The sequence below is a fragment of the Protopterus annectens genome, chromosome 12.part0, assembly GCF_019279795.1.
Source record: "Protopterus annectens isolate FY-2018-M chromosome 12.part0, PAN1.0, whole genome shotgun sequence".
NCBI lineage: Eukaryota > Metazoa > Chordata > Ceratodontiformes > Protopteridae > Protopterus > Protopterus annectens.
In genome coordinates this window covers 1,386,190,537-1,386,211,823 of record NC_056746.1, presented here as the reverse complement: position 1 = coordinate 1,386,211,823, position 21,287 = coordinate 1,386,190,537, and the positions used below count along the sequence as shown (strand labels likewise).

The window sequence follows — 21,287 nt, the reverse complement described above, 5'->3', positions numbered from 1 at the left end:
TCTCTAACATACTATCACCACCATCATTAGTTGATACCACTCTTCGCTCAGCCATGTGCCAGGAACCGTAGAAGAACCAAAGTAATGTATAAGAATAAACAAACCGTCCTGGATAAGGAGCCTCTTCAGAATAAAGCCAAATGTACCAAAAAACAGATGAGGCTTGCCATAGCAGAAATGTAAAACAAAAAAAACCTTTAATGACTGCAGTATAGAATAAGTGCTTTTACGTCCTGTCACGTAAAAACTGGGGTATTTTAACCACTGATGACAGAATTGCTGAGATAGTGGGATTAAGACCTAGTTTTTCATATAAGAACACAAAATCATTGAAGAGATTGTTGTGTTATGAAAATAATATGAAAGGATCAGTTCTGTCCAGCAGGCAAGGTACTTTCCCTTGTAGAGGGTGCAACCAATGTGTTTATATGTCTGGTAATAGTTGCTTTATACATCCAGATACAGGCTATGAATATAGATTTAACTTCTATGCTGATTGTAAATTTAGAGATTTAGATTTAGTATATCTGGCTGTCTTGTCAGACATGTTGGTCTTTTTATATAGGAAAAACGAATGGGAGTCTTCGACAACGTGTCAGAGAACATGTATATGCGATCAACAGAGAGGATGATCGCAACACATTAGCTCGACACGTTCTAGATGTAGGGGTGTTACATAAGTTTAAATTGAGTGTCTTAGACGTGATTAAAAAGACTGAGAGATTAGGTGACATTAGGAACCACACTGAGGAGTGTGAGAATAGGTGGATACTCAAACTCCAGGGTCACAAGGGGCATTGGACTCAATGAGAAGGTGACTTTAAAACCTTTCCTAGCAGCACGTCCTTATTCACATTAAATTTAAAAATGTATGTGTGTGCAAATTTACATGTGTATATGTTTGTTTCCAACATGTTTTAGTTTATAGAGTGTCTTAGGTGTATGTATTTCCACATATAAACATTTTTATTTTGTGTTTTTAACATGTTTTAATGAGATATTCATGGTGATGTTAATTAAATTGGTCATGACTGGTCTAAATTTGTATGTAGTACTATTTAAATGAATTGTGGTTCAGTGCAGTTGTTAGTCTGAAGAAGCGTTATATGGACGTGAAAGCGCTTACTCTATACTGCAGTCATTAAAGGTTTTTTGATTTACATTTCTGCTGTGGCGAGCCTCGTCTTTTTGGTACATTTGGCTTTGTTCTGAAGAGGCTCCTTATCCAGGACTGTTTGTTTATTCTTCCACGTAAAGAAAGACTGATGTAATTGCGTCAGCCGCCTCATTTTCTAGCCTTGATGACCTGACATCAGCCTCACACTACAGACAGCCAACGCAGGAGGGAAATCCTTTACTCTGGTAGTGGGGCCGGCTGAGGGCTACCCAGCAGGGATAACCCACAAGTTACGACTAACAGTGAAACATGAAGAACACTGGAAGGTCATATACTTGGTTATCCATTTAAGGGATGGGCATTGCTTTTAATAAGAGACTGCACAGTACAGCCAGGTCCTATGCCCTGATGACCTCTGATAACGACAATGAGTAGGTACTAAAGCACTACATCACTGTGGTGCTGGCCTTGACTACACTTCCAGACTTCAGGATTTTTTGAAAACCTGAAGGGTACAGATTAGTACATTTATTTTACACTAAGCATGGTCAATGTACGGAGGTTCCCCTGCCCCTGTACTTTGAAGTGCTCAGTATGGACTCCCTTGGTTAAGTCTGATGCCTCAACTGCCAGGGTTTGAATTTAAATGCTTTTAGAAAGCTGAAAGACATTTACAGATTTCTTCAGCACATGGGCTGCCAACCAAGATGACTCCTTTTTGAAAGCTGAGATCAGGGTAAGCAGCATGTCCAGAGGATGGAAAGAATAGTTGTGTAAAATCTTACCATAGCCTTAGATATCCTTCTCTTCCATGTTGCAGTATTCTCAGTATGGGGTTCCCTGCCTCAAGCAACCCGAACATCAGCTCCTATACAAAAGCTTAAGCCTGGCTGCTGTAGGTGCGTGGGACGTCACACGTAGGGCCATAAACCAGGGACCATAAATGTGACGTCTGCACACAGAGACCTCAGAACTTAAATGCCCAGTCAGACAGTCCCATAGAGAACAAGAGAGGTCATCCAGAGGTGCAAAGTGTCATATGTTGGCTAGTCTGCACCTGATCTAGGGTAGGGCTTCAGAGTGCCCTAAAGTTATGTCAGTAGTGAAAGAGAGAGATAGTGGGTGGGAAGGAATATTGCAGCATGGAAGAGAAGGACATCTAAGGTTACGGTAAGACTTTACACAACTATTCTATGTCCTTCTATTCCCATGTCACAGTATTCTTAGTATGGGAGAGTACCACAGCTTAGAGAGAAGGGTGGGGGTAGATGTAGCTGATTCCACAAAACCCTGCAAAATTGCTCTAGCAAACCCTGCCTGGGCTATGGGGACATGGTCCAATTTGTAGTGTTTGGTGAAGGTGGGAATTGTGGACCAAGTGGCTGCTTCCAGGATGGAGGCTGTGCCCACGCCTTTGAGGAAGACTTTGGAGGTTGCCATGCCCCTGGTAGTGTGTGCTCTTACCCCTTGGGGTAGGTGCTTGCCATGGTGGGAGTAGCAGAAGGAAATAGTTTTCCTGATCCAACAGGAAATAGTTTGTTTGGAGACTGCCTTGTCCAGGGCCCAAGGGTGGAAGGATACAAATAGCTGCCTTGCCCAAGGCCCTAGGGTAGAAGGATACAAATAGCTGGTTAGATTTTCTGATGGGCTTAGTTTTGTCTAGGTAGAATCTTAGTTGTCTGTGCACATCCAGGGAATGGAGTATCCTCTCACTGTCACTGGTTGGAGAGGGAAAGAAGGTGGGCAGGTGAATGGACTGGTTTAGGGACAATTCATTGATCACTTTAGGCATGAAGGGTTAGAGCGTAGGGTCACCCTATCCTTATGGAAGGTAGTGAAGGGAAAGCAGGCCACGAGAGCTTGCAACTCTGACACTCTTCTAGCTGCAGCTACGGGCTACCAGCAGTACAGTCTTCCATGTACACATTTGGAGCACAGCAGCACTAGCTGGTTCAAATGGAACCAGTGTTAGTTTTTCCAAAATGAAATTTAGGTCCCAGGGGGATGAGATGGGTTTTCTTGGTGGTCTGATGTGTAAGACACCTTTCAGAAATAGTTTGACATCTAGCCTGGATAGTAAAGGGGGGGTCTAGTGGTAGGCAGGCTGAAACTGCTGACAGGTGGACTTTTACTGAAGAGTATGAAATACCAGTCTTAATTAGTTCACACACATAGGCAAGGACTGGGAGGGGGAGGGGGGGAGTCTGTCTGGCAGGGGCCCCTGTCCTTAAGGAGACACCATTTGGAAAATCTTTCAATTTTCGATAAGTAGGATTTCCTACTAGTAGGTTCCCTGACCTCCCTTAGGACTAAAAGCACGTCTTCTGAGTAGTAGTTTCTGAAAGAGATGGGAAGTTCATCACCCAGAGTGTTAGGTCTAACATCTGTTGGTAAGGATGAATTAGAGTTCCCTTTTGTTATGTGAGAAGGTCCTCCTTGTGGGATAACTTGTGGTGATTGTCCTTGGCTAATGAGAGAAGTAGGGGAACCAGTGTTGCCTTGGCCAGTAGGGAGTCACCAGCAACATTTTGGTTTGTTCTCCCTGATTTTCAGGACAACTTTTTGAATGAGAGGGAAGGGCGGGAAAGAATGTAGAAACCGTCTCTTCCATGGAATGCTGACAGCATCTACCCCTTCAGGTAAGTGGAGAGTGGTTCCTGGTGCAGAATGTTTTCAACTGTCTGTTTTGGGGGGAGGCAATAAGATCTACCTGAGGTGTGCCCCACTGGTGGAAGTCTAGAAAGGTATCCCTGGTCAACATCCACTCATACAGTAGAGAGGATGTTCTGCTGAGAATATCCGCTTGTCTGTTGTCCTGAGAGGGGATGTATGTTGCCTGCAGGGTTAAGCTGTGCCTGGAGGCAAGGTCCCAAGTTTGTAGTTTTATCTGACACAGAATGTAGGCCTTGGTCCCACCCTGTTTGTTGAGATACCACATGACTGTGATATTGTCTGTGAATATCTGAAGGGGGCCCAGTTGAAGGATAGGTTGAATGACTTGTGACAGATGGACATACATAGCCAAACTGGAAGCCAAGCATTCTCCAGCCAAGACTGGATTAGCCAGTCAAGAGGAGAAGAATAACACCTGCACCACACCACATTCAACATACAGCCCTCCCGAACATACACCACCACAACCCTCACATAGTAACACAAAACACACACCTACTTTTGTGGAGGCGCTCAATAAAAATTTGCCCAAACAAAGATGTCTGAGGCAGAAACGCAAACCACCACCACCATCCTAGCACAAATGAGACACACAGCTCACACAAACAGGGTGCACTCAACTAAAGCCCATAAGGCAAAACTTACTCATTACACTAGTCATAGGTGACTCAATAGTAAGGCACACTGATGTCCCACTCACTAAGTTGAATAAAAAAAAAGTTACGGTCAGCTGCCTGTCGGGTGTTAGGATCCACCACATAACTCACACACTCAGGTCACTCCACAACAAGTACAAATATGACTGTCATTTGTCCATGTTGGTGTGAATGACCTGAGACTTATCTCCCTGGACTACATGAAAAAAGACACAGGAGCTCTCAGATCTTGCAGCCCAGGCAAGTATGACCCTAGCTCTGAGCAGCATCCTACCGTCACCCAGAATGATATCACAGTACAAGCAGAAAATGACTGACTTCAACAATTGGCTAAGTTTCTGGTGTCATTCTAAGGGGATCCAGTATCTGCCTAAGATGACATGATCGACAGACCTCAATGCTTCACCAGAGATGGCCTGCACCTGTCATCCCAAGAATTCCGGACACTGGTCAAGGCTCTTGCCACCCCTGTATTGCCTTTTTTAGGCAATATCCTGAAGACAAAATTACCACCATAACAGCTACAAGGAAACAAAATCAGAAGGTTATGCTACTCAATGCTAGAAGTCAAAATCTCAAAATGCACTTGCTTGAAGCACTCCTTAAAATGGAGAACCAACATCTGTGCAGTGACAGAGACATGGTTCAAGGCTCCGGACAGCACCCCAGCACTACCAGGCTATAAATTCATACCACATCTTTTGGCCCCTAAACTTGGGCCGAAGCACTAAAGGCAGTGGTGTCCCCATATTCATAAAGAATATGCACACCTCCAGACTAGTAGCCCAACATACCACAGAGATACTTCAGGTACAACTAATACTGGGTAAAACTGGAACCCAGGTTGTAGCCTGCTAAAGACCCCCCCCCCCCCAACCATGTCCCAAGACTCCCACTCCACAATCCTAAACACACTGGAAAACATTAGGGTACAACCCAATACCCTTATACTTGGAGACTACCCCTCCATTAACTAGGAAAATTACTCGCGTACCAACGCACTTGCTCAACGTTTACTGGAATTCATCAATTCCAACACCCTGGACCAACTCATTCTTACCCCCCATCAAGGGTAGAAACATCCTTGACCGGGTCATTACTAACATGGGTGACTGCTGCTCTACACCAGTAATCAACTCCTCCTGGTCAGATCTGACCACAAGCTAATCACCATGGATATCCACATCCCACTCTCACCGCCCCCTTAAAAGGAAACCACTGTAAAAAAAACTTCTCCAAAGCCAATTTTGGACTTCGAAAAACAGAGGTGGCTAACTTCACAACACCCATGCAAATGGAAAATAGGTGCATGACTGAATTATACCCTAATGCACTGTATGAGTACATACACAAGTACATGGAATACCATACCAAACAGAACCAAGATGCTCTGCTCCAAAAAGAGGAAGCCAATCTGGTGGTCCCCCACCATAAACTCTACAACAGAAGGAAAAAACTGTTGCAGAAAAGGGTAAAGTCCCAAGAAAGGAAAAACTCCCTTGTCAGCTTCAGCAAAAAAACTGAGATCTGTCATCAAATCCTCTAAAGCTAGCTACGAAGACAAAATTACTGCAGATTCTAAAGACAACCACAAGGCATTCTATAGCTATGTCAAGACTCTACATGGCAATGTTCAGATCTGCTCTCACTTGCAACACAATTGCAGTACATATACACAACCAACTGATATTGCCAACATATTGGCAGACAGGATCAGTGCGAACTTTATCCCCCTTTCACCCCCCTAAAGGGCCTATCACAATACTTAAGGAATGACAAGTCCCTATCATGGCTACACAGGTAAAAACCTTACTGTCCAAAGCCAAGAAAAAGAAGTTATGTCCTTACCATAACGTTCCATGTGGAGTGTTCATCTCGCCTTGGTTATTACACATGGGTTCGGAGCCGATCCTCGGCTCGCGGCCGACTGCAAGCTCTGCATCGAGAAGAAGCTCGAGGACATCTAATACCCACAATCCCCCTCTGCCTTTACCTCAGATCTAGTTTGCAAGCAAACCAGACATAAAGCACGCACACATGCCAAACTATATACATAAAAGTACATATATACAAACATACCAGGGTATGATAGTAACACTAATACTGCAACAGCAGAAGGAGAATACTCCAGACCAGACACCAAATCGAACGTTCTTCCTAAGGGTGGGATAAACCAAAGCCGAGATGAACACTCCACATGGAACGTTATGGTAAGGACATAACTTCTTTATGTGAGAGTGTTCAATCGCCTTTGTTTTCACACATGGGTAGCATCCCTAGCTCCATAATCCTGAGGAACTCAAGGGAGAACATTCTTGAGCACAGTGGAACCAAAGGTTGCCCTATCCCTAGAAACCCTGTCCACTTTGTAATGAGATATAAATGTATGTGGTTTAGCCCAAGTAGCAGCCGCACAAATAGTGTCTAGTGGTAGCTGCGTGAGCCAAAGATGTAGAAACTGATCTGGTTGAATGTCCTTTGGGTTTTGCTGATAATGTTTGATCAGAGGCTTCATAAACATATGTGATACAGTCAGTTAGCCATTTAGAAAGAGTAACTGCAAGACCCTTTCTGCTGTCAGCAAAAACTACAAATAGTTGATCAGATTTCCTGTGATCTTTTGTTCTATCCAAATAAAATCTGAGTTGTCTATGGACGTCCAGTTTGTGCAACATATACTCCAATTTATTAGAGTGGTTCTTAAAGAAGGTGGGTAGTTCAATGGACTGATTAATATTACTAGAACAACAAACTTTGGGAAGAAAGGATGGATTAGTGCGTAGGGATACTCTGTCAGAATGAAATATTAAATAAGGATGCTTGACAGAAAGGGCCTGAAGCTCAGACACTGCCTAGCAGATGTAATGGCCACTAGAAATAAAGTTTTCCATGACAAAAATTTCAATGTGCAACTTGAGGCTGGTTCAAAGGGTGGCAACATCAATTTAGAGAGCAACAGGTTTAAATTCCACGGTGATGTCGGACTTCTGACTGGTGGTGTGATATGAAAAGAACCTTTTAAAAAGGCTTTAGACAGTCTGTGAGCCATAATAGGCGCACCACATTCCTCTACATGATAGTTAGAAATGGCAGCTAACTGTACTCTTAAAGTAGCCGGGGAAGCTCCTTCATGAAATAGTTCAATCAAGAACTCTAAAACCTTGTTTAACGGAGCTCTAACAGGGTCCAAATGATGTGACTCACAAAAGACAAAGCGTTTCCACTTACTGGTGTAAGTCTTAGTAGTGGAAACTTTATGAGAAGCTACTAAAATATCTTGAACCAAGATGTAAGTGGAACCGACCTGGCTAGAAAGGCGAGCAGCCAAGCTGCTAGATGGAGAGATTCTAGAGATGGGTGAGGAACTCGTGAGTCAGTAGATCTGGCTCTGGGTCCAGCATCCAAGGTCCCTGAATGCGGTGACGAATTAGAAAGGGGAACCAAATTTGACGAGGCCAGAACGGGCAATGAGAATAATAGTCCTCTGAAGGTTGTTGGCTTTCTGTAGAAACTTTGCAATCAGGGAAATGGAGGAAAAGCATACAGGAGACCGGGGGCCAAATCGTGCACCAGCGCCCCTGGGGACTTCCCTGGAGGGTAATAGGGCAAAGTAGCTCCTGCATTTGGCGTTCATTGGAGCGCAGACGAAACAGATCGCAGGTAGGCTGGCCCCATTTGCGAAAAATCCTTCGCAACTGACTGTTTGAGGGACCACTCGTGAGGCAATAGTATTGTTCTGCTCAGCCTGTCGGCTATGACGCTGGATGACCCGGATGATCAGAAAGCGACCGTGGACTCTGCCCATTGCCAAATTCTCATGGCCTCTCTGCATAGTTGGTAAGACCTGGTTCCCTTGCTTGTTTATGTACCAGACTACGGACATGTTGTCTGTCTGAACTGCAATGGTCCCTGGAGGAAGGAGGGAGCAAAGTGTTGCAACGCCAAAAACACTGCCCTCAACTCCAGAACATTGATGTGCAGATTGTACTCCAGATTGGTCCATTCGCCTTGGACTGTCTGTCCCTGAAAGATGCCCCCCCACCCTATCAGGGAAGCGGGTAGCACAAATGGTCTTCCGCTGGATAGGTTGCAAGTCTGTAACCACCACATTAGGTGTGATTTGCATGTTTTCGTTATCAAAATTTCGTGAGTCAGTGGAAGTTGTTGGAATGACCATTGTGCAAACAGAAGCCATTGTAGCACTCTCATGTGCAGTCTTCCCAATGGTATCGCAATGAGAGAAGCTGCCATGAGACCCAAAACTTTCAGAACAATTTTTGCCGGAGACTTTCTGGACGACAGTAGAAGGGAAATGTTGAATTGAAGTGCTACTATTCTTTCTGTAGGAAGTTTTAGAACTAAATATCTAATTCGCTCCTATGAATAAGATATGCTGTGATGGCTGTAGCAACGATTTTAAATTTACTGAAATGCCAAGGTGTGTACAAAGTTGTAGGGTGTAATCCCTGGCTTGTATCAGTTGACGCCTGGTGGTGGCAGACAGGAGCCAGTCGTCCAGATACGGAAACACCTGGAATCAGATGAGACGCTACCACTGCCATGCATTTGGTGAAGACCCTGGGGCTGTAGTCAGACCAAAGGGCAGGGCTCGAAACTGATAGTGACTGGCTCCCAGCCGGGCGCAAATGATCCCTGGACACCCTGGCCATTTTGATGTGGTAGTATCGTCCTTCAGATCTATCGAGCACATCCAGTCGTCCTTGCGTAAGAATGGAAACTTAGATTGAAGCGTGTCCATTCGCCACCTTTCCTTCTTGTCCAAGGTGTTGAGATGGCTTAGGTCCAGAATCGGCCTCCAGTCCCCTGTTTTCTTTGGAACTAAAAGAACCTTGAGTAAGTTCGAATCCTATTTGGTCCGCTGGGACTGGTTGGATGACTCTTTTTCCTAGCAGCTTTGAAATTTCTGTAGCTGCTGGGTCTCGCAGATGGGGTGGTACATCTGGGAGTTTTCTTTGGAATGGGTGTGGATAGAAATGGGATTTTGTAACCTCTGGTAACAATGCTTTTACCCAATTGTCTGAAGAGAGGTTTTGCCAGGCCTGAGGGTATAAAGACTGCCTCCAGAGCAGGACAGTCGGGCCTCCTCTCAGGAGTGCTGAAAGGTTTGCCAGGGAGGTTATCCCTGTCACCTTGGTTTTGACCCCTCTGCCGCCAGGCGGCGTCTTCCACCTCTGCCCCCTCTGCCTCTAGAGGGGCATCACCCTGTGTGTTTGGGAAAGATCCTTGGGGTTTAAACCACATTTTGGAAAACGGACTCAGACAGCAGACAGAGTCTTCACCTCCTGTTCACTTACTTTAGGGCCAAAAGTGTGGCTAGTAAAGGAAGACTTGAAGGCTTCCGAACATAAGCGCATCCAGGATTGCCGCATAGGATATCAGCCTCATGGACGAAGTTTACAATGGACGAAGGGTGTTGAGATGCTCTAACTCTCTCTGAAACAGCGGCATCTGTAGTACCCTGGAGGGTATCTCCCAACTCTTTGACTAGATCCTGTCTGTAAACGGTAAATGAGTCAACAGTTCAGGGAACGATAGAGAAAGCCGCTGAACTGAAAATGCTCCCGCATCTGTCCATGGTCCCAGAATCTTTGTTAGGCGGATGGACAGATGAGGAAGACTCCGACATCTCCTTTTGCTGCCACCACCATGGCGTCTACTGGAACTCCTTTGGTGAGGTAAGCCTTGTCCTGTGGTGCCGTAATGTACTTATTTGGCTTCCTAGGGACTGGTTCCACTGTGTCAGGAGGAGCAATTAATTCCATTAACTCATCAAAGGGCGGAGTGACCCAGGAGGAGGAAGGGCGAGCACCAAATGCCTTCAGCAAAACTGACTCATCCTCAGAAGGGGAGGGCTTGCCAGTCACCTCTCTGTTTTAGGATCTCCAAGATGTCAGAAAAGAGACATCCTCTGAAGGTGACTTAGGGACCCTTCTGACTCATCTAAGTCAGTATCAGATGTCAAGGATTCTTGTGGAGAATCCAAGTGTCTCCTCTTACACAGTCTTTTCCTAGGGACTTGCAGAGGAGGATAACGGTCCTTTGTGGGGAGATGTGGTTGTCTGGGTACACAACCTTCCTCATGAGTCGAAGGCCCCCCGGTCCCCGAAGTCGAGTATATCTCCCCGAAGAAATGGGAAGAATCCTCAAACAGGAACCGAAGGCACCAACATCGGTCCGACTCTCGGTCGGAACCCAAGGATGGATCTGCCCCCGAGACTCCAGTACGGATCGGATGGATTCTGGCACCGAGGGCTCCACAATCATCAGTTCGACTGGACAGGTCTCGGAGGAGGAACAGATGGAGATAGTGGCAGGCCTTCAAGTCTCGACATCAACTGAGAGGAGACGATAAGCTTGGTAGTAGGGCATGCTCCATCAATTTCTGCACCACACGTCCCATCGGGTGTCGGAAAGGGGCCTGGAAGTTCCAAGACTCGAGGCTCGAAACTGCCAACAGTTGAACACTCTGCAAGTCTGTGGAACCGGTGATCTAACTATACGAGCCCGCTCCGAGCCCGGGACTTGGGGGCTCCGGCGTCCTTTTCTTCGAGGACTTGGATGCCTGGTCTGAAGCATCCAGAGCCTCCTGGAAAGAGGGTTTCAACAATCCTCTATCCATCAGTTTTCCCACTAAAAGAGTGACAAATAGAACAGTCCTCTTGTGAGTGGAGAGGCCAAAGACAGTGAACACAGGAACTGATTTCATTTTCTCAGACATAATGAAAAGAGAAAGACAGTCCAGTCCAGTAACAGTCAATCCAGGTAACAAAATTTTGTAAGTCCGATTGTCAATCCAAGTAGGGAAAACTCTATACCAGTTAGTTAACTAAGTTAAACTAATCTAATGATTCTGCTCTACTCACACACACCGTACACTAACTTTCAATAACTATAGATCTTAAGAAGTTCTTTGAAAATTTAACCAAAATAGTTAAAATCTTATCTGTAAAGGTATTAGATGTCCTTGAACACTCTCACATTACAGCTTCCATGGGACCTGATAATATCCCTGGCTGTATTCTACATGAATTACAAAGTGAACTGGCACCACACCCGAGTACCCTGTTCAATCACAGCCTCATTTCAGGCTTTGTTCCTATCGAATGGCGCACTGCTATGGTCATCCCACTCCACAAAGGGGGAGCAACTACAGATCCTGGGAAATACCGCCCCATTAGCCTGACGAGTCCGATATGTAAGGCTACAGAGCGCATCAGGGACCTTATAAATAAGGACAGAGGGAATCTCCAAACTCTGAACCCCACGCAGTATGGGTTTGTGAAAGGTAGATAACATCCTGCTCAACCTGATAGACTTCGAGTCTGTCACCAGAGCTGTGGGGATGAGGGCAAGGTAGTTCACACCAGCCTACCTAGATCTTGCCAAGATGACACCATACATCACTCAGGAATCATGGGTAGACTCACTAAACTAGGCAAACACCTATGTCATAAGATGGGTTTGCCAACTGGCTCATTGACAGAACCCCACACTGTGAAAGCAGCGGACTCCAAATCTGACTACCGACCAGTTAGAAGTGGTGTCCCATAAGCATCGGTCCTAGGTACTCGCCTGTTTTGGATCTACTTCTCTGAAGTTCAAGCCAACACAAAGGGAGTCTGGCTGACCAAGTTCGCAGATGATTGAAAACTGGGAGCCATTACTGATTCTCCAACTAATGTAGACATTCTACAAAAAGGCCTCACTAACACCAATGACTGGTGCCAAAGCCCTGGCCTTAAGCTCAATGCCAAAAAGTGCATTGTCATTCCCTTTGGGAAAAATTCGGTGCCCATGAACTACCACATAGGCGGTCCACTAAACACCGAAGGTGTGGTAAGAGACCTAGGGACAAAGGTTGACAACAACCTCTCCTTTGATAACCACATTGCCACTGTAGTCAAAGTCCTATGTGGCACATCTCATTACAAACGTTTTCTCATCCAGGAAGAAAGAGGTCATAATCCCCTCTCTACTCGTACCTCATTAGACCTATTATAGAATACAACGCCTCATTTGGTATGTACCTCACTAGACACCTACAACTGGAAAGGCCACAAAAATACCTCACTAAGAGGATCTTATGCCTTAAGACACATGCCCTATATGGGCAGACTCAAAAAAACTCCAGCTATACCCTGTCTCTTACCCCCTACTTAGAGGGGATCTCTGCTTGACTTACAAAAGCCATGTCTGACCCAGAGCTGCTAGATATGATACACCTAAAGAAATCCCAATCCCTCCGTGCCTACACCTCATTACCACAATAAACAGAACATGCTGGAGGGACAGGTTCCTAACCTAGAGACCTTCCCATACTCTGGAACAAACTTCCCATTCACATCAAGCAGAGCACCTCACTGATCCTCTAAGAGAAATCTTGAGTGGATGGGTAATAGGAAGTTCACCCTGGGGATCACTTCAGTGGCCTTGCTTGACACGGGCACTGGGAACTAACTTTGGGCGGCATGATGTCAGGGAATCTTCTTGGGCTAGGCTTATACAGGCTCCAGGGCCGTTAGCTTAGTACACACCTATGAACCTATAGGAAGGAAGGCTTTTGGGGCAAGAAGAACTGCAGTAATTTCCCTCACATTGATGCATTTCTTTTGGAGGATAGGATTGCAGGCCACCTGTACCATGAAACCTTTCATGGTAGCCCCCATATCCTAGGTCTGATGCATTTGTATGCATATGCTGGATTGGGGCATTTGATGGATCCACCACCTTAGTTCTGCTTTGAGGCAGGGTAGGATGGTAAGTTGTTTCTCTAGGGGATGTTGGTGGTGTGACCACACATTTTTCGGGTACCAGTGGAGATTTCGCATGTGCATCCTGGCAAGAGGCATCGGGATGGTGGCTGCCATGAGTCCCAGGATCTGCAGGAATTGTCTTGCAGATATCTGATGAACCTGTAATAGGCTTTGGAAGAGAGTGGAGAGTGACAGGACTTTGTCCTGGGGGAGGAAAGCCCACATCAGGTCTGTTCTGATCCTGCAGCCTAGAAAGATCTTGTCCTACTGTGGGATTAAGGATGCTTTTAGGAGGTTGAGGGTGAATCCCAAGCTGTGAAGTAGGGAAGTCGTGAACCTCAGATGATTTCGGAGTGTGTCCTCTGTTTCTGCTAGAATGAGGATGTCATCTAGGTAGGGGAAGATTTGGACACCTTTGGTTCTGCAGAAAGCTATGGCCAGGGCTAGGCATTCTGTAAATACCCTGGGTGCAGTAGACAAAGCAAAGGGCAAGGATGTAAACTGAAAATGAGAGCAGGGACCAGTGACGCAAGAATTTTCTGTTGGAGGTTTTATGGAAATATGGAGATATGCTTCCTTTAGGTCTAGGGTGGCCATAAAGGCCTGGGCTGGCAATAAAGGAAGAAGGGTTTGAAGGGATAACATTCTGAATGTTGGAACTTTTAGGAAAAGGTTTAGAAAGTATAAATTTAGTACTTGTCTCCAAGGGCCATTTTTTTGGGGACCAGAAAAAGTTGAGTAGAAGCCTTTTCTTTCCTATCCTGGAGGGACAGGTTCTATAGTTCCTAATCTCAGAAGGTCCTGCAGAATGTGAGGGAAGAGGTGGAGTTGACTTTTTGGGAGAAAAGGAATGCCACTTGAAAGGGGTTTTTCCTTCCAAGAATGAAAATATCCATTTTGTACGATTGCCAGTACCCAGCGGTCTGATTTGATGGATTTCCAAATGGGGAGGCAGTTAGAAAGGCAGGCTGATAAGGGGAGCTGGGCACGGGAGTTGCGCACTGTTGGGTTCACTTCTATCCTGAAAAGGTAGTCTCTGACTGGGTTGTGAGGCAACTGGTCTGGATGAGGTTTGTCTCCTAGTTCCTCTTCTATGCCTGGAAGAGGAAGAGGTAGGAGGGAGGCCTCCTGACAAATGTAATCTTAGCCAGGTAAATTCCTGTAGTATTTAGGGATGGGTACAGAAGCAAGTGCTTGATGTCTTGAAGTTTTTTCAAAAACCTGCAGGAAAAAAGTAAAGGTTTTCACACGGTTTACCAAACACGAGGTTGTGGTCTAATGGGGCATCTGGGATTTTGGACTTGAAATGGTAGGGGTTGGAGGTGTAGCTAAGAGTATCTGGGGAGTAGTGATGCAGAAGATGCAGACCTAGCAGAGGCCTCTGCTGCATCATAACTGCACCTAATAGAATGTCTGGCTACCTGGCAAGCCAGGGACAGTTTAGATGCTAGCTTAGATTTGGTGGGACAATCAGGGGTGGATGCTGAGAGAGAGTAGAGGTTTGTGAGAGACTAGGTCCAAGGCATATTTAATCATGTGGGTTTGATAGTTGATAGCTCTGAAGGCTAGGGTGGAAGAGGTGTAAACCTTTTCTCCTATCCTGTCCATGCTTTTGCTATCTTTATCAGTGGGCAGGAGAGATGCTGAAGGAATCAGTCTAGATTACTTATCAGGGGATACAGCAATTACAGCAGGGTCTGCCGGGGGTGGCTTAACTAGGAATTTCTGTTCATCTGAAACCTTGTAGAACCAGTCAGGTCTCTAAGGGGCCGGTGGTTGAGAGTCTGGGTTATTTGATGCTGAGGTGAAGGCATCAAGGTAGGCAGGGATGACAGGTGGGATGGCTGAAGGCGAAGGAGATTCCACTTGAAGGAGTTCAAAGTACTTCCTCCTTTGAGTGTCCGCCATGTGAGAAGTGTCCCATTTAAAGTATTCTTTCATTTTTGTGACAAGTCTCCCCAAAGGTGCTATCCTCTGGTGGAGAGTCACCTTCTATGGATTCATCATCTGGGGATTAGTATTCAAGAGGGGAGGCAATTTGTGAGGAATAGGAGGCAGATTCATCTGAAGATGAGTAGTAGGGCTCCTGTTCTTCCTCTCCTTCATGGGCAATAGGCAAAGGAAGGGAAGTGGCAGAAGCAGGCCTGGGACTAAGCACTGGAATAGTGACAGGGGAAGTGGCTGTGGCCCGAATGGCCATGAAGGCTTGCAAAGAGCTGGTAAATGATTGCCAAACTCCTTCAGAAGGTGGAGTCTGGTGGTTTTTCTATTTTAAAGGTGTAGGCTTCGGGGAAGGCCTGGGAAATGGTAGGGGTTTCAGGCAGTGGTATCTCGGTTGGTTCTCCGAAGGCATCTGGTTCCCCCTTGACATCGGTAAGGACAGACTTCAGGGCCATCTCCATGGACACACTGGCAGTTACATCTGAAGTGGCTTCCTCGAGAGAAGCCCAAGTAGATGGTTCTGTCGGACGTCCCTCAACCCCTATATCGGAAGATGGTGGGACATCCAATGGCGGAAAGGCAGAGGAAGAAGGCCTGGAAACCTTGGCTTTTTTCCGTGGTGGTTCCATTGGAGCAGCCAATTCAGGATCCATCCTGAGTGCAAGTTTATTTGAACCTCAGGTTTTCTAAGTATAAGTTAACGACGGCCAAACGGCTATGGAGAGTCCTGGGTACACAAGATTTACAAATGGAGCAAGCGGTACAGTCGTGCTCCCTTCCTAGACAAAAGATGCAGTGGTCGTGCGTATCTTTATGCGGTATCTGATGCCCACATCTGCATTTACCCTTCTTAGCTGACATTGCCTAATGGTAACTACAGCAAACAAAGCTCAAATAAAGGCAAAAATCCCCAACAGGGTACTTAGCATTAAAAGACTTCCAAGTACAGGAGTGAGGAGATCAATGTGACGTCCACTACGACTGAAAAAGTTCTGAGGTCTGTGCGTGCAGATGCCACATTTAAGCTCCCTGGTTTATGGCCCTATATGTGACGTTCCACACACCTACAACAGCCAGGCTTAAGTTTTTGTATAGGAGCCGACGTTCGGGTTGCCGGGAGAATCCCACACTAAGAATACTGCAACATAGGAATAGGAGAACATCTGCTTTACCTTCAAGTTTCTCAGGAATCCCAGTATCTTCCCTTATGTAGAGTTTAGCAAGAGCTACCATCAGGACAGGTAACAGACTGCAGAAGTGACACCCTCTCCGGGGTGGGGTGGGATTGTTTACTTTGAGCAGAAGCTCCTTTGGGAACAGTATGGTTTTACAGGGTTGCAGGTTTAATTTCTGACAGCTGATGTAAATTCCTAGTTACCAAAGCTGTTTAGACCTTTAGTAATTTTTCCTAACAGGTGGCCTGGTTCAAATAATTGTCTAGGTATGGGAAAATCTGGATATCCCATATTTAAAAAAAAGGACAACAAACAAAAGCATGTGCTGAATACTCCTAAAGTACTGCAGAACCCAAACGAGGAGGAGATCAAGTGGGAGTTTTAACAGCCTGCCTAAAAATCTGGTCAATCTCCTTTCACTAGAAGACATATGAGTAGCTCATGTCCAGAGTCTTCAAAAGAGAAATGCGGTATTTATGTTTGGGGTGGGGTGGGGTGGGTAAGAGACTGAAGGGTTAGCAACCTGACCCTGATAATCTAGTCATGTAGGGGGGGGGTCTGTCTTTTTTTTGGAACTTAGGAGCTCTCTGTAAAGCTCTGAGCCCTCTTCTGCATGAGGTATCTGTCCCCATGGCTGCACAAGGATAGTAAATGATCCATTTCTGGTCCTGCACCAAGTAACAATGTGTTTCTCTTCTGAAAATGGATAGGATGTGAAACTAGATTTTGTAGCCTTATATTACTTCTCTTACGAAGCTGATGCAAAGATGAACCAGTGAATTCAACCATAACCTCTTGCCTTTTATTTGGCGAGGGGCACTGTTTTGTAGTCATTTCTAAGGATAAAATTCCTAGGACTGAGGAAATCCCATTACCATTGATGCAAAACAGCTTTTTTCTCCTCTCCAAATGCCCTTTTACCAAGGTTTTATTTTGTCTAGCCTGATCAGACCAAGTTTGCTTCTCATATAAGGGCTATAATTTACACAGACTGCTTCTTACTGGATTTGAGATGAAAGCTTTTCTACGTCTGCATGCTCTTTCCTGTTCCTCTAAATTTTTTTTAAAGATCTCTCAAGCAGGATGGCCAAAGAGCCAGTAACCGTCAAGGAGGTGGGGAGAGAAAATCTGGTCTTTGATATCCTCAGGAGGGTAATGAATTCTGAATCCGGCATGTGGTCTTACCACCACTGACAAAGCAGCAGCAGTTTGGGAGGATGAATTTATGCCATCATATTCATATTTTATGGTACTATCACTAGAAATCCACAGAGTATATCTGCACAAATACAAACTATTTTGCTAAAATATAAAATTCCGCCTTTCCAATATGTTACTGGCTGTCAAGTTTTGGATCTCTTCTCATGGCAAACAAAATGACCAGTGGATGCAAATCCATTTTATACAAGTATTTAGTCATTTCCTCTACTTTATCAACATTACTAGGACTTTTTAGGAGCGGGGTCTTACAATCTGGTTCTAGAAATGTCTCTTCAAAGGTGTCCTCAAACACCTGCAACACTACAGGGAAGGTAGTGTTTTCAAGCTGCTCAAATGCTCAGGAAGTCCATGTACCTTGTTTTTAAATATGAGAGGTGTCAAGAGCAGTCAAACATCTGTTGAGCTGAAGTGTCTTTTTCCTTTTCATTGCAATCTAAAGTCCAGAAGTGCTGGGCCCAGGTGCTAGGGAAAGCAGGTATTAACCTTTTTGTCATACACCATCTTATTCAGCAATCACTGGAAATTAAAAATGGCTTCGAGACACAGTAGTGGGATGGCAGTCACTAGGCTCAAGTCCCCAGTCTCAATGGTTAAGGCTCAGAAGGGATGATGGACAGGTGGATGCAGGAGATACTGCAATGGTGTCCAACTAGACTGATATCAAAGGACTGGGATATCTTCTTATACAGCTGTAATGTCTATCCGAAACTCATCTAGAAGGGGGCATCTGCAGACTACAGTCATACATACAGCAGGAAAGAACTGAGGTCCATTTTAGAGGCACAATCCTCCTCCTCAACCTTCAAAGGGACAACTGGTGACTGTGCATTTGTCTCTATAGCCAGGAGTCTTACCAGCTGGTGCTTCTGCAGAACTTGAGTCTTCAGGCCAAAGCAGGTCATTATGGCATTGAGCACCTTGTCCACTTCCTGGTCATCGATCTCCTGAGGACAGGACGCCACCATTCCATACTGCTTCTCTTACAAAAGAAGTCCTCCAATCACCTGTATCAGTAATCTTTTCATGGGTAGTCATGGGCCCCAGACCTGCCATAATAGCACAAAATGCAACAGCTGCAAAATGTTTAAGACAGGAGCATAAAAATTCTTAAGCAGATTCTTCCTAATTCTTTCAGCAAACTGATGACCAAATGCGGACCATGACAAAAAGGAATAAAGATGGGGAAGACTATTCTCTCCCCTTGATAGGCAGCATTGGTCTGACATCAGTATTAACTATGAGATGTCCAGGATCTCAGTTTGTCTGGTCACTCTAAAGTAGACATGCACATAATGATCACCGTATATGAATTTGGTCGTTGAAGTAACTCCTGTGATGAGCACACCATTTTTCCTAGGTGGTCTTGGTTGAGACACTCATGCATGAAGCAATTTAAATGCAGGACAGGTGGAAAAGAGGGGGACCCATGAGGAGGTAAGCTGAAACAAGCAAAGGATGCACTTCCATACGTTACGTTTACAATAAATGAGGTTGAAGGAACAAAAATCTTGTTGTATTGAGGATGTTTCTAGTGTGATCTAGTAAACACACCTGAAAAAGAACTCTTCCATCTGCATTGGATGGGGTTGTGTGTGTTTGCACGTCTCCTGCAGGAGAGACAGTACATTTGGTGTGTTATGGTTTCAATAAGAGATCAGGAGCCCCCCCCCCCCTCATGGCAGTCCATCTGAGGCTGCTGAAACTGGGGTGCATCAATCTACCCCATTTTGGGTCAACAGGGTGCAAACTAATGGAAGGATAAGGGTACAGGATATAACCCACATACCTTAGGCTACTGCAGCAGTGATCCTCAAAGACCATAAGGGCTTCCCTTTCTTGATTTGAACAAAGAACTAGGTTTGCCCAGGCCAAAATCAAATGCATCTCATCTTCCCTTTCTTTTACCAGGACTTTGGGAATAAATAAGGGGGAAAGCATACATTAGCCCTTCTTCCCCTTCTGAAAAAGGCATTAATTTTTTGAGCTTCTATGTATTAGTATCGCATAAAAATGATTCCAAGTACACTGCAAAAGAGCTCAGATGGAAATGTGAAGGGACTGGCACCACCTGACGAGTAAGATTCCAGAAGTGGTACGCTTGCAGTAGTCTAGGGATGCACAGCCAACTTCAATGCTAGCCAATGACATGCTACACCCCAAAGGCCTTTTAAAGTCTCAACATGTTTACATTTAAATCACAGGTTCTTTGCTCTTTCAAGGTGAGCCTCCCTCAATCCATAGAAAAACTAGAGAGTCTTGTCCAGGTGCTGAAAAAGTAGTTAGGGCCTTCTCAAATAAAAACTGTACATGCTGCACAGAAAAAAAGCAGTCACCTTCCACCTAGATACCCACACACGTGATAAAAAGATATACCTTATTACACTGTTGTTGCAACCATGATTTCCAGTCAAACACACATTCACTGACTAATATCCTGTTAACTTTAACTAACTAATGCAATAAAACATACTCACAAAAATAAGGGTGTTCCATGGCTTCCCGTGCTGTAAGACGTGTTTGGTGATCATATCTCAATAATTTGTCTAAGAAATCAAGAGCTTCGGGGCTCACCAAGTGCTGATTCTCACTATGTACAAACCGCTCCCATCGCTTACGAGAATGTCTTTAAAGAAATAAGAAAGAAACATCAGATGTACTTTTTTCTGCTACCTACTCGATGTTTTTATTAGCATGCATAGGTTTACAGGCAAGTATTAGGCAAGAGGTCTACAGACCTTTTCAGGCCTAGACAAAAATCCCTAATTCAAAACTACCCTCTAACCTCAAGGAGGGCAAGAGAAGATAGACCTGGAGAGAATCTGAGGCTGCCTATCCAATTACGGCTTACAAATGCCAAAATACATCTTAAAACACAGGCATTCCAACATGCCTATATTTAACAGTTGCATTCACTCTTAGTAAAGAAAAATAAGCAGACTCATTTCAAACAAGTAAAACTGAAAACATTTTGTATGCTCTTTTGGGTCCACACATCTCTCCAACACCATCAAACCACTATCTCCCTCTCTACACTAACATTCATCAGCTCCCGTTTCATGCTATCTGAAGAAAGCAGGCACAAGGGGACAAAATGATTTGCAGTTGATTGCAGACCATTATTCAACAGGGAATCAGGAGGTATGCCTGCTGTTAACCAGTTCTCCCACTAAACAGATGTCATAATACAGTACCTCCTTTGTACAAGTGCAGGCTTCCACAATCCTGGCTTCTAAGCCCAGCAAGACTGACATGCTCTCCTTTGTGGGATTATGCTCTCACATCTTGCCTCTGCATATCGGAATCTATGCATGTGGTCTGACCCACAGGTGTCACTTGTGCAGCAGGGCATACACTATATCCTAAAATGGCTGGCAAGCATTGACTGCTCACTCCCACCGTTCTGCACCCAATTCCATTAGCAAACATAGCTCACTTGGGCCTCAGTCATGATATTAACCATCTACGCCATGGAGCAAGCTATCAAAGTCAGGTGATGTACAGATCACAAACATGAAGTACTGTAGTTTAAATGCTGAGGATGCAGATCCTCAACACTGCATGCAAAATTTCCTGTGTGCAACTGCCAGCATTGTGCCTAAATGTTTATGAAAACAGTACAATTTGTAGACTTCATATAATCATTTTACAGCCGTGTAAAACACTTGCTCAAGCATTTTACCTTTTGGGCATTTACAAAATTCAATCAATTTCTGATACATGTTTTACCTTA

The 21,287-nt window shown here is 44.9% G+C and overlaps 1 protein-coding gene across 1 annotated transcript in view; it reads right to left on the bottom strand.

Moving 5' to 3' along the window:
* Nucleotides 1–21,287, bottom strand: part of CSNK2A1 (casein kinase 2 alpha 1) — a 1,738,971-nt gene that overhangs the window by 227,755 nt on the left and 1,489,929 nt on the right. Inside the window, exon 12 of the mRNA XM_044090445.1 lies at nt 20,032–20,180. Within this exon, the coding sequence (XP_043946380.1) occupies nt 20,032–20,180 (149 nt within the window). The remainder of the gene's footprint in view (nt 1–20,031; nt 20,181–21,287) is intronic.